Here is a 14,502-nt window from a genome sequence, read left to right on the forward strand (position 1 = left end):
ACACTCTTTCTCTCCTTTCCCTCCAATCTATATAATTTTATCCTTATTCTTTTTTTCTTCTTATCTTACTATATAAAAAAAATCCAAATTTAATTGTACATTTTTGCAGTAAACCCCTCCTTGTGTTCTCTCATAATCGACTCCTTTTGTTCATTCTCTCTCTCAACCACTCCCACTACTCCCTCTCGTTTTTTGAGAAACCCCAAATCATATAAAACCAAAACAAATTTAAAAACCCTATTGAATCATCTTTTCTTGATTTCCATTTTCACCTCTGGTTTTTATATACCCACCAAGTTATTTTGTTTTTTGTTTGCATGGAGAAGTTCATAATTACTCTCTGCTAGCTTCATCTTAGGTGGGGTTTTCAGGAAGTTTCGTAATCATGGGTTTGGAGAGACCATCATCATTGTCATCATCATTACCAACATCAGAAAACTCAAGGGCCAATAAGTTCAGTCTCTTCTATATATTCCTACTCTTCATTGTCCTCTGTGTGTCCACTACACTCATTACTCCCTCTTCGCTTTCTTCTCCATGTAAGCGCCCCAGTTCCTTTTTTCTCGTTTTAATTGATATATATTATCTTTCTCCAACATAAATATCTTTAAATTTATGGTTCGTACGTATCATATAATCATTTGGGTTTATGTATATTATATTGTTGTAAAAATGCAGATATTAGGAACTCTTACTTTAAGAAACTAGGGAACTTCTATGCACAGGTTCGTAAGCTGTTTTAACCTCTTACTCTCTTGCGTGATCCAATATAGTTTTTGTTTTTGTTTTTTGGGTGCTGTTCATGAGTCGATAATTTTGGAAAAAATAAATAAAAACTATAACCACATAATATTCAAAATAATTTAGTCTCTATTTTCTCCTGATTCAAGCATCTTTGGAGTAAAAGATTGATGTTGAATCATCATCATAATAGACATTAAAAATAATATAATCTTATAATGTGGGGGGTCTCTAAAAGGACTACACAAACAAAAGGGGTTGTGGCTAAAATGCGCTTGAACAGTCAGCGACTGTGACGGCATGTCGAGACTGACTGAGCATGCAGATGCCATGTACTCCTTCACAGATACTCAGCCGTCCGATTCATTTTAGCGCACACGAGGACAAGGACAGTACTCAACTTTTGGTCCGTTCACCTCTCGTGGGTCCCATACCTTGCTTCTGTCTGTGAATTTTTCGATCTCAATCTAGTGGTAATAGTAGTAGTCATTCGNTACTGCTCAAACGATTTTTAAAGTCGGAGTCATTGACTGACTAATTCTTCTTTCCTATTGAAAACAATAGACTTTTATGTAAAATTTAATCGCGATGTGAGTATGGAACTGTCAACTNGTCTGTGCGCATGTTAGCAGTATTATACTACTTGAGTTGAGTTCAACATGTTAAAAGTCTTCAAATTTAATTAGAAAGGTATAAAAATATTCTTAATTAGCCATATCGTTAGGGTTTATGTTACCGTGTATTTAATGTTATCCAAAGAAAGAAAATTATAAAGTAGAATATATATGTATGCGTTTGATATATATGGTTCGATTATGTGCTCAGGAGGAGGGCAAGAGTACAGTAGTGATCAAGAACACTAAGAAAATCGGTGACCAGAGCAAGGACGCGGAGCTACGGAGGATTCTAAGGGGATTGGGATCATCTCCACCACGGTGCTTATCCAAGTGTGGAAGATGCACGCCGTGCAGGCCTGTGCACGTACCAGTGCCTCCGGGCACGCCTGTCACAGCCGAATACTACCCTGAGGCTTGGAGATGTAAGTGTGGTAACAAGTTTTACATGCCATGATCGTAGATTATATTTATACTCACATATATACATTATATATTTATATATATGATCTATATGTAGGTTTCATGGTTAATTATGTCTTAATTTTTGCGTCTCTACTCAAATATTAATTATTTGTTAAACATGTTTCTAAGACAAACCCTACATGAAACTTTTGATGATTCTCCCGTCTGTACGATAATTTTAGGTTGTAACAAATGATATAAAATGGTAAGAATAATTCATGAGCATGGCATGCTATTAGTTATTGTCTTATTCCACATACGGCCGGGCTTCCTAATATCTATCGCATAGGTTTATGCTCATAATATGTAGACTAAATATAGATAAGCAAAAAGCCCAATAACATTTTCTTGGCACGTATATAATCGATCATGCATCCAAGAAAACTATAAACATCTATTTGCAAGACTCGTTGATTTCATTTACGTTTTGCAACGATTTCAACGCACTCAAATCATCTAACAATATATACTAATAATATCTAATATGCTTACGTATTCTCATTCTAATACATCATGTTATACGAAAAAGAAGCTTATAATATCAGTCACAGCCTCACAGGCCACAGCCATATATTACTGCTCAAACGATTTTTAAAGTCGGAGTCATTGACTGACTAATTCTTCTTTCCTATTGAAAACAATAGACTTTTATGTAAAATTTAATCGCGATGTGAGTATGGAACTGTCAACTGCCCATGAATTTTCTTCTTCTTTTATTTTTAAAATAAATAGATTATACCGACCAAAGATTTTTTTTGTTTTTTTTGGTTCTGGTCTTAAACAGGACAAAAGAATAATACTACTATAACAGAGAAATAATTAGTCAATCAGATTTAAATAATAGAGAAATAATTAGTGTTCAATCAGGTTAATAATAGAAATATATCTCAGCACCGAATTTTTCAACAGCCGGCCCACAACCCTGAACCGTCCAGCTGGAAGCCGGCGTCGACTTATTCCGCCGTTCGGATATCGACAAGTGTTACCATTAGGACACCTGCCACAGTCTCGTGGAACATGTTTTGTATTAATTAAAATTTTTACTAACTAAGTCGCTATCTTCACGAGATTCACGACCTAAAAATTGAATGAAAACCACATGAGATGAGACACGCTTCTTAGTCGAAATATCGATGTGCATCTTTCTAGCACAATATACAAGGTTCTGAATTGTTCTAGATGTAAAAAATTAAAAAGTACGAGACAAATTATGAGAGTGTTAGGTGATAAGATCACGCGTTGCCGCGTTGGTATAGAGGAAATGAAGTAGAAACTATCGACAACACAATAATTGAGAGAGTAATAATTTGTGTGATTGGCCGAATTTGTTATACGCATAGTAAATGCAACTGGGTGTTGACTGTAGATCTATTGTACAACAAAAAATTTAGAACGAAAATATTTAATTTAAAAACAAATTTACGTTTTAAAAAAAAAAAAACAAAAACAAAAACAAAAAAAGCAAATTTACCATTCTATATGCATGATTTAAGAAATTAGATAAATAAATCGATTAATAATAGATTTTAACAGTTGACTTAAATTATTTTTGAATTATTATGTAACATTAAAATTATTTGTGCAATTAAATTATTGGTTACATTTTGCTTCATGGGACATTTTATTTTGCAATGATTTCTACTGTAAGTGAGACATGGGATCACCTGTAGTAGATGTATGTATACTATATAGACTGTATAAGTAAACCTTCACATATAAAGTTTGGGTTTAAAAAACTTGATTTTTATTTTTTGGCCCGGTTGCACAAATATGAAGATATTTATTTCGTAAATGAGGACCAAAATGGTATGAATGAGGTTGAATGTTGCTATTAAAAATGATCTTAATGATGTCAACATTGCTGCTCAGAATGATTTGGGATGAAGTTAACTTAAGTTTTTGGTTTTCGTAAATTTTAGTGGGTTTTCAAAACTAAGTTTGGTTATATATTTGCAAATGAAGAGATATAACTTTGGATCAGTGACGCTGTTGAGGATTCGGTTAAGTTGCAATATTGTTGCTTAAGGTGATCTCATTGAGGTTAATTTAAGTTTGGGTTGATAAAAACGTTTAAGTTTGGCTTCTTCGTAAAATACATAAAAATGGTTACACTCCTATAATAAATTCTATTTACATTCCTATAATCTTTTTTAAAAAAAATTATCCACTTAGGAAAAAAATAACAAAAAGATAAAAAGAGAGATACGGTTAAACTCTGTTTTAGGCATCTAATCCTCATCGTAAAACCTCAACCCTCCCCCATTTAAAATACCTAACCACTTCCTTTTAGAATTCTTATTCCATAAAAAGTAAACAAAAACTTCTCCAAGAAGAATTGAAAGAAAGACTTTAGCAAACGCGTAATCAAACATATTCAAAAACTCTCCAAGCGAACATCATCATCATCATCATTTCCTCTGGCTTCTAAACCATGCCAGAGATCGAGATCGTCTTAGGGAGCGGCGACAACAAAGCCGCCGCCGCGTTATTCGGAAAATACGAGCTCGGAAAGCTTCTCGGATGCGGCGCCTTCGCCAAAGTCTTCCACGCACGAGACCGTCGAACAGGACAAAGCGTCGCCGTGAAAATCCTCAACAAGAAAAAGCTCTTAACGAATCCAGCATTAGCCAACAACATCAAACGAGAGATCTCGATCATGAGGAGACTATCTCATCCTAACATCGTTAGGCTCCACGAAGTAATGGCGACGAAGGGGAAGGTCTTCTTCGTGATGGAGTTTGTTAAAGGAGGAGAGCTTTTCAACAAAATCTCCAAACACGGACGTCTCGGAGAAGATCTTAGCCGTAGGTATTTCCAACAGCTAATCTCCGCCGTTGGTTATTGCCACGCTCGCGGTGTTTACCACCGCGATCTCAAACCGGAGAATCTTTTGATCGACGAGAACGGGAATTTGAAAGTCTCCGATTTCGGTCTCAGTGCTTTAACAGATCAGATCAGACCAGATGGTTTGTTACATACATTGTGTGGTACTCCGGCGTACGTAGCGCCGGAGATTTTATCTAAGAAAGGTTACGACGGTGCTAAAGTCGATGTATGGTCCTGTGGAATCATCTTGTTCGTTCTCGCCGCCGGTTTTTTACCGTTCAACGATCCAAATCTGATGAATATGTATAAGAAGATTTACAAAGGTGAGTATCGTTGTCCTCGATGGATGTCGCCGGATCTGAAACGATTCGTTTCTCGTCTTCTCGAGATCAATCCGGAGAAGAGGATCACAATCGATGAGATTTTGGTTGATCCTTGGTTTGTTAAAGGAGGATTGAAACAGATCAAGTTCCACGACGACGAGATCGAGAAAGATCGGAAGATTGAATTGGAAGGTGTGAAGAGTTTAAACGCGTTTGATTTGATTTCGTACTCGTCGGGGTTAGATCTGTCGGGTTTGTTCGATGGTTGTAGTAGCAGCGGCGGTGGTTCGATTGGGGAATCGGAGAGGTTTTTATCGGAGAAGACGCCGGAGATGTTGGCGGAGGAGGTTGAAGGATTTGCGAAGGAGGAGAATCTGAGGATGAAGAAGAAGGGAGATGAAGAGTGTGGGTTTGAAATGGAAGGGCAAAATGGGAAATTTGTGATTGGGATTTGTGTTTCGCGGTTGAATGATTTGCTTGTGGTTGTGGAGGCGCGGCGGAGAGGTGGTGATGCTGATTGTTACACGGAGATGTGGAATGATAAACTCAGGGCTCGACTTATTCGCGTTTGCGATCAGACGTCGCCAAACGCAGCTATTTAAAAAAAAAAAAAAAAACGCCGTTCTTTTGAGATTTTAAAACGCCTAATCGCTGTTGTTGGATTTGGCGGGGTTGATTTGCGTTCTTGTTACGTTTTTAGAATTTATCTCATTACCATGGAAAAAAAAAATTGATGTATGTATTTATATATGTACTGTACTAAATTGTAGGTATCTATTTTGTGCTTCTCTGAGAAAATACATGTATTGATTTACTATGTACAACAAAGTATAAAACTGCATTTGTAAGGAGGTACTTACTCTTTTGTATAATGTAGAAAAACATTCTTCTATTTCTAATTTAAATCACATATATAATTACTTTTTGCAGTCTATATAGTATATAGTATTGGAGGGCATGATTTAATAGGACTGTTATTGTCAATTTCGGGTTATTGCTTGTGTGATATGGCTTCTTCAATTTAATATTGTGTAATGTATTATTATTAAACATATGAAATGATTGCAAGTGGAGTTCCACGTCCAGTGATGAAAAAGGTATGTACATACAATACCTTGCAAAAACTTTTTTTTTTTTTTTTTCCAAAAAGTTCATCTTAAATATGAGCTTATACTGTTACATCCATCAGAGAAGAAACCAAGTTGGAGAGTCAAGTTATTACAACAAGCTTGGAAACACAGCAGATTTAAACTACAACATAACTGCTAAAATAAGGTAGATGCTAGTGAAGTAAGTCTGTCTTCATCACTCTCTCATTAAGACCATCAAAACAATGTAATTCATTGCAGCCGGTCTTAAAGCATACTTCATAAGTAAAGAGGAATGACAGAACCTTACATCTCACCACATCATCTTCAAAAAACAGTCATCAAAGGTCTTCATGAATTTCTTCCACGACCTTTACCTTCATCAAAATAACCATAGCCAAGGCACCAAGAGGTGAACCAAACACCATTGTCAACATAAAAAAAACTAAAGCAAGACACATCCTACAAAAGGATTAAACCAAAAAGAAGAATCTCAGAAATAAAGGCTATTAGTTCCTGAGATTCCTGACTTGTTAATCATTTTCCTTAGAGGTTTATGGTAAAACCGGATAGAACCTCAGTCCTGGATCCTTTCTGCATTGACGTGTGTTCCTATCAGTCTCCATGTGCACCTGTTTCCCTTTTTTCCTCTTCGAGCTCTCACCAATTTCATAATTTCCTTTTGGATTTCCAGTTTTAGAAAACAGAGAATCTGATGAGATTTTGATGGAGGCTGAACTTGAAGACGGGAAACATTGGAGAGGGTTAGCAGCTAAAAACTCCTCAAGATTCGGCGCTGGAGAAGCAGGTCTCGGCGGCTGAGAGATAGGGGAATAGGAAGAGATTGCGGAGCTCTGATCTGATTTAATGTCTCCATTACAGCTGTTGTGAACGGATAACACTTCTTCTTCCTGACCAGGAGCCAGAGGAACATCGAGGTAATCATCATCAAAAGCCGGAGGAGCAAGATACGGACAGTGAGCCAAGTCGTGATTGAAGCGACAACAGTTGGTGCATACTTTTTTGAGTTTTTCATACTCAAAACCTATCATGGCTCTTTCTCCAGTTTCAAATCTGACCTTTCTCTGATTTGAACCCACAGGTCAATAGATGTAAGGAAATCCTCTCCAGGAAAGTCTTCCCACCTTTGAAGAGCAACAAACCATTTTTCAAACACCCAGGGTCCCCTTCTGAGAACAGAGGCTAAGTCACTCTCTGAACTAAACCTGAATTGAACATAACTATCATCCAGAATTCGACCGTGCACCCTGTCGTAAAGCTCCCATTGAGCAGGTAGGGCAGTTAAGACACGCCCACGGTCTTGGAGAGTAGGGTTAAGCAGACGCCCAATAAGGCTGCGTCTATTCCTTGCCAGAGCACTATCATAAGCTGAACTAGGAATAAACAGTTCCGGATCATCACGACCAAGAACCATATATTGAAGATCATTCCAAAGTTCATCAGCCATGATAGATAAATAAAAAACGAGAGAAAGGGTAACTACTAAGGAAAGAGAAGCGAGAGAGGGTGGTAATATATATGGGTGACTAAGAGGGAATAAGTTAAAATAGGACTAGAAAATATGAGATAAGGAGAGAAGAAAGTCAAAGAAGATAAGACTTTTTTGTGGGAACTGAGTCAAAACTTCTAAGGAAGGAAGAGAAAAGATTAAGAAACCAAGATAATCACCGCTTTAGAATCAAAAAGTCTTCTAGATTTGTTTTTTTCTGAAAGTCAGAATATAAACCATTCTAACGATGAAAAACAAAAAAAGTTTTACTATTAACACTAGATAAGAGAAATAATATAAGAAATTTCTGGAAGAAGAGCAAAAGGAAAATACTAATGCAAAGAATTAAAAATCATGCTTTTCTCATGATCAAAAAAACCTTTCAACCACATAGGCTTACCAGAAGCTACGTAAGAAGATAATCTCAAGTCCAGAGTGACACTTTTTGCAATCATCATAGCTCCCGAATTGCTTTTTAAAGGTTCAAAGCTAAGAAACCAAAATGGTTTCCCTTTACTATATAAGATGAGGGGAGAGATGAAGCTTACAATTGATGGCCAATGACTTGGGTCATGTATAGCTTGAATAATTTCGAAAGTAGACGCGGCAAAAGTCACATTCGCGAAATGCAAGCTTGTCATACTCTCTAAAGCCCACTCCCAACTCTTGATTTTAGCTTCAAAGACAGAATTGACAGAGGCAAAGGATCTTCTACTATGCATGAGTACATTACCTGTAGGATCTCTTACTACCCAAGAAGCTCCAGATAATGAAAACTTTTTGGACCATGAAAAGCCAATGTTACATTTCACTTCATCATGTAAAGGGGGAAGCCATCTTTCGTCCTGGTTTGAAGGGTCAATCTCGTGGCAGCGGTTTAGAGTCTGCGCTGCACTCCATTCCGAAGAAGCCTCCCATGCTTTTTGGACAACATCAAGTGGTGAAAAACAGACTCCTTGAAAGAGTAAGGAATTCCTGTTTTTCCACAATTGCCACAGAATCCAAGAAAAAGATGAACTAGGTTCTGCAACAAAGTTCCCTTGACTCTTTAAACTCAATACGTGATGCATATTTTCAAAAATTGAGTTGCCAAAACCCAAGAACGGAGATGGAGTATTGGAAAGAGCCCAAACTTGTCTTGCGAAAGGACAGAGGAACAAAATGTGGTTGATAGATTCTATCTCTGCACCGCATATCATACAACCATCAAAAATTCTCATTGCTCTAGTCCTAAGTCTTTCTGTAACAGCAAAAGCTCCAAGTAAAGCTTTCTAGAGAAATATTCTAATTTTTGGAGATGTAGCCACCTCCCAACAAGCTCTTAAGACTGGATTTCTAGAAGGGCAGGCACATGCAATCTGCAGACTTTCCTTTTTTCTCACTTTAAACATCAAATTGTAACCAGAGCTCACTGAGTAAATTCCATTCCTTGTTTCCCCCCAGCAGAAAGAGTCTCTATAACCTAACCTAGGTTTTATAGCTTTAATGCTTTTTATCTCAGAATGATGAAAAAGAGCACTTAAGAGATGATCATCCCATTTTCCGGATTGCTGATTGAAAAGATCAGACACTTTAAGTTCAATATTCATCAGAGAATGAATACCAACAGGTCTTGTAGGGCTACCATCATATAACCACTTATCAACCCAAACAAGAGTGTCTTTACCATTTCCAATAACCCGGCGAAGATTATTTGAAAGAAGTTCTTTACCAAAAAGAATACTCCTCCACCCAAAAGAAGGGCTTCTTCCAAATGAGGCATCAAGAAAGTCAGTATAAGGAAAATATCTGCTTTTTAAGAATTTGGAGAAGAGACAATTTGTATCATGTAAAAGCCTCCAAGCTTGTTTTGCTAGCATCGCTTGATTAAAAATTTCCAAATCTTTAAAACCAAAACCACCATCTACCTTTGGTATAGTCATCTTCTCATAGCTTAGCCAATGGATTTTTTTTTTTNTCACTAAGTTGTGAAGGCGAAGATGATTTAAAGAGGTGATTGAAATACTTAACTGCCACTTCTCCTTTTTGTTGCTCTGAGAAATGTTCTATACCATCATCATCAATGAGAAACTGTAAAGAATTCTTCATTCTTGCAGCTTTTACCGATGCTTGAAAGAATTTTGTATTCTTATCACCATCAAGAAGCCATTTCTCTCTACTCTTTTGTCTCCAGTAAATTTCTTCTTCTCGAAAGGCTACAGCAAGTTCTTTTTTAATCTCATTAATCCTTCTGAAGCAGGGTTTCAACGATTCATCTTGCTTCTTCAACTCTTTCCGTAGACTTTTTATACGAGTTTCTGAGCTGGACCAAACTCTATTCTTCCAAGCATTAATTGCCTTTCTGCAGTTATCACTTCTTAAAAGAACAGAATTTTCAACTTCTAGAGAGCTCATCTCATTCCAAGCCTTCTGAATTACCTCCCATAAAGAAGGGTCCTCAGCCCAACGTTTGTCAAACCAAAAGTTACTCCGAAATAAATCCTTATCATTCGTAAATTTAACCAGCACAGGTTTGTGATCCGAGCCTAGTTTCTCCAGAAACCATTGATGGCTGTTTGGAAACATAGATAACCAAGCAGGATTTCCAAAACAGCGATCTAGTCTACATTGGATCCATTGTTTATTTCTAACCCCACCCCACGTGAAGCCATTTCCAGAGCTGCCAAGTTCAGACATATCACAATTATCTAAAAACTTTTGAAAAGGCAGAAAAGAGCTTTGGTCTCGCAAAGGACCACCCAACTTATCTCCATTGGACAATATTGCATTAAAATCTCCAAGCATACACCAAGCTTCAGTTCTTAACAGCCCAAAATCTAGAATTTTATTCCACACAAGGGATCTAAGACCAGTAATCGGATTCCCATAAACACAAGAAATAAACCAAAATTTTGATCCACTTGAGATTTTCATATCTATAAAGTTTTTGTCAACCAAAAGAAAATCTATATCTATATTGTCTTTCCATAACAGAGCTAAACCCCCACCATATCCTACAGGTTCAACTGTTTTCAAGTTACTATAGCCCAGCCAACCTTGAACCTTCTCCAAAAAACCTATTGAGTTCTTTGTCTCCATGAGGAAAAGGATGTCAGGGAAATGAGCTTTTCTCATTTCCTTGAGATGACGAATTGTCCAGGGATTCCCCAACCCTTGACAATTCCAGCTCAAGATATCTATTGATCTTGCGGCAGTTCACCAGGAACCACCGAAACATTGTCTCTCTGGAGACTTTTGGCCAAACTCTTCCCATTATCCCTACCCTCATCATCCCTTGAAACTTTCGCACTACACTCATTAAACAGATCAATAACTTTCAAATTTTTGCCTTTCTTATCTTTCGAACATTTTATCCAAGGCCTAGGTCTTTTAGTTGATTTTATCATCTGATGCTGACTTTTGGACGAGCTAGCTTCGAGATTACCAGAACAGAAAGCAGATGGAGAGCAGTAGAATGACGTACCTTGATTCACACTTTGAATAGGGACCTCTAAGAGAGAGCTCTTTTTTATCACCATATCAGCTTTGATTGTATCATGTAAAAGCTTTGCAGAGTTACCTTCTACAGTGGAGGTAGCTACCGCATCTGATTCCCTTTCCTTGCCTTTGTTAAGAGTTTTAGAAGCTGTCACTGTTCCAGAAGTCACTTGATTTTCGAGAGAAGAAGGAACCAAAGGGCATCGAGATTTATCGTGTGTCAGCCTCTGGCACTGGAAGCATCTTTTTCTAATTCTTTCGTAATCAATTCCAATCCTTACCCTCGATCCGTTCGGGAGTTGTAGCTCTTTAAAATTTCTTAAGCCCTTAGAGACATCAAGAGCAATTCTAACCCGGACATAGTCATTGCTTTGTGCTTCTTTCTCATCAAAGGGCACTTCCAAAACCTGTCCAACACATCCAGCAATTTCCGATATAGTATCTTTTGTATAGTGATTTACTGGAATGTTACGGAGTCTAATCCAAACCGGCATAAACTTCAGATAATCAGGAGGAGGATTTTCAACCCATCTTTCCATAACAACACCCCAATCATCTTGCGTCCAAACCCCAGTTTTTAAGATCTCATGTATGTCTTCTTCATTCTTGAAGATGAACTGGAACCTATCTCTCGATAGAGCAATTCCTCTAACCCTATCATATAATCTCCAAATTCTTGGCATCTCTAAAATCCAATTCGACATGCGTTGAAATTCAGGATTTAAAAACCTTCCCATAATACTTCGCTTGTTCCTCTCAGAGGAGCTGAACTCTGGTAAATTAGATAAAACCAGAGGTTTATCTTCTTCTTCCTCAATCGTCATCTGTTGGAGAAAGATATCCAATTGCTTTTCCATATCGAAAACGATCTTTAGAAAGGAGTAGCAAACCCGTGATATGCAAAGAAGAAGCAACTAGTGCGAATTGAAGAACTGAAGTATCGAAGTTTACTGAATTTGAATTTGTCTGAAACCGGACAGAAAACGGTAATATCTCCGGCAATTTCTCTGCTCAGTAATCTGTACCTGAGAGAGGAGTTCTTAAACCCAAAAGAAAGTGGGACAGCGGCGTTCTTTATGGCGGCGATGTAAACGGCGAGAGTCGATTTATTGACTAACTAGGAGAGAGAACAGAGCTTATCATTCATACCTTGCAAAAACTTTAACAATATGCATATTGTTTTTATGAAAAAAAAGAAAAGAAAAGAGAAGCTATTATTGTCCACTTGATTAGGAATTTACAACTCAAAACGAGGGAAGGTTAAGGAATCATTATCATTATTAAAGCATCATCATAAGCACCAGCCTTTCTTATTTATCTCATCATTTGCTTGGCCGATTTTGTTTTATTTTTTTAAAAACACTAATTATTTAATTTGATCTCATATGATCATTGAATAGCTCAAAGTACAATTTATGCCCACCTTTTGGCTTTTAGGCGCAAAGAAAACCAAAAATGTGGCAAAATAGGTTGTTTGGTGTGAATTAGGACAGTAGATATAGAAGAAATGTGGTTGATGAAGTTAAGTACATCTTTAAAATAAAATCTAAATTGAAATTCGTAATAAATCTCTTAGTTTTACAACCATTATGTGAATTCCAAGTAAACCAATAAATTACACATTTTATCGTTCTATTTTGGTTAGTCTACTATGCAATTGCTCATATTTCACATATGATAGTATAACTTATTCATCGCGGCCACATTCAAACTACATAATCATAAGTTTAAATGTTAGAGAAAAAAAACAATAAAGCAAAAGAATTAAAATTTACAATATAAAAGAGCAGCTATACATGAAAGAGAATGTGGTTATTAAGGTGTGAAGAAAGAAGTGAAATCAAATGGTAACTGTGGTCAGATCGGCCAAATCCGTCTGCGGTCTGAACCGCTCTATTTTTAGGGTGGATTACAGACTGCTGCAGATCAACTCTATTTGTATGCAAAAGCGGTCCGCAGTTGGTCCGTAACGGTCTTGTCTCTACTTTATTTGGACCGCACCACTGCGTACTATATTTGTTGAATGGTAAATAAAAAGCGGTCCAGTCCGTAGACAGATTTGTCCACCCCAACCACTGCAACCATTCACATTCTCTGGTTAACCCTCAAATTCTGGTTAAGTAAAATAACTCCTCATCCCATTAATATTGGATAAGGAGGAACACTGCAACATCATATTTTGTGGATGATGTAAAAGAAAAGAATGTATTATTAGTATATATTTTTAAATGATTATTTAATACAAATAATAATTATTAAATAAGAAATTTAAGTTATGGGTAATGATATTAACATATGTATGACAACATTTTTTTTAAATAATATTAAATCTATGTCTGAGTAGATATATGTCTCGTAACGTATACACGTTTTTTAGAATGCATTAGTATCTTGATAATTTGTTCAAAAGCTATAAAATGCATTAGTATCTTAATTTAAAACTAAACAATTTTAAAAACGTCACAAAGATATCAAGCTAATTATTAATGTAACTTGGATTTTTTGCCCCATTTTTTATTTGTATAAAAATATCAAAACTATATTTTATTTTGATTAATTGTTTATTGCCTGTATTTTGTAATGTCGAAAATTGCTAACATCCCTGTCTACATGATCAATAGCAAATCATCTTTGATTATTTAAAGAGAAATATAAATGTTAGAGGCCTGGGAGTGACTTTTAATTAATCCTTTTCATTACGTTTCATCTGATAACTGATAAGATGTACTTTATTCTCCTTTTGAAGCTGGAGAGCATCTTGAGGATCTTAAAGTTTACTCAAGCGATTGTCATTACTAATCCTTCTCTCTTAAGTGAAGATTCTGAGGAAAAGTTTTCCAAATTGGCTGGTTGTGCTGAGCGTTTTGTTGAACAAGTTGTAGCACTAGCTGCTGAAGACTGTCTTGAAGAGTTTCCTGCCCAGTTTGATGCCCATTTTTATGCAGCTTCTGCTGTAATCCATTACCTCTTGTCTCTCCTCTCCTCAAGGTCCCAAGGAGGGAATGTGACCCTACTTGACTGCCTCCCTTCCTTCCCTCCTGATCTCATTCCAGCCTCTCCCGTGTTTGCCTACTTCCCTGATTCTGCTGCTTTTGTCCTTCGACGTCATATTAACTTGGATGCGATGTGGGATTACATCCTTCACCACTTCAATCTTGGTTTGAGGCCTACTCCTCTTGTCTCTGCTTTTGGTTCAGAGCAGCCTTTTATTCCCCCGATTCCAGGAGTTGAGCTTGACCCAGTTGTGATGGACCCAATTTAGCCCTGACTTACTCTACTTATGTAGAGTGTTTCCTGTGGTCTGTGACTATGGGAAAACGTTAGGCATCTGAGTTTAAGGTGAGTGAGAAGAAGCATCTTTACGTACTTGAGTTGTTATTACTTTACTGGATGTATTATTAGTATATATTTTTTTAAATGATTATTTAATACAAATAATAATTATTAAATAAGAAATT

The 14,502-nt window shown here is 36.8% G+C and overlaps 2 protein-coding genes across 6 annotated transcripts in view; both read left to right on the forward strand.

Moving 5' to 3' along the window:
- Nucleotides 1-2,045, forward strand: part of LOC104786623 (EPIDERMAL PATTERNING FACTOR-like protein 6) — a 2,742-nt gene extending 697 nt beyond the window's left edge. For 4 of the 5 annotated variants that reach the window (XM_010512071.1, XM_019245863.1, XM_019245864.1 and 1 more), the window contains 2 exons: nucleotides 679-725; nucleotides 1,567-2,045. In XM_010512071.1, coding sequence (XP_010510373.1) covers nucleotides 679-725; nucleotides 1,567-1,812 — 293 coding nt within the window. In that variant the 3' untranslated portion in view covers nucleotides 1,813-2,045. Of the gene's footprint in view, nucleotides 1-19; nucleotides 540-678; nucleotides 726-1,566 lie in introns of those variants that run through there. The other variant, XM_010512068.2, reaches the window with a different exon arrangement.
- LOC104786624 (CBL-interacting serine/threonine-protein kinase 11) lies at nucleotides 4,250-5,868 on the forward strand (the record flags this gene model as incomplete). The annotated part of the gene is given in 1 exon segment (XM_010512072.2): nucleotides 4,250-5,868. A coding segment is annotated over 1 exon segment (1,320 nt). The 3' UTR covers nucleotides 5,572-5,868.

Source organism: Camelina sativa, chromosome 5, assembly GCF_000633955.1.
Source record: "Camelina sativa cultivar DH55 chromosome 5, Cs, whole genome shotgun sequence".
Taxonomy (NCBI): domain Eukaryota; kingdom Viridiplantae; phylum Streptophyta; class Magnoliopsida; order Brassicales; family Brassicaceae; genus Camelina; species Camelina sativa.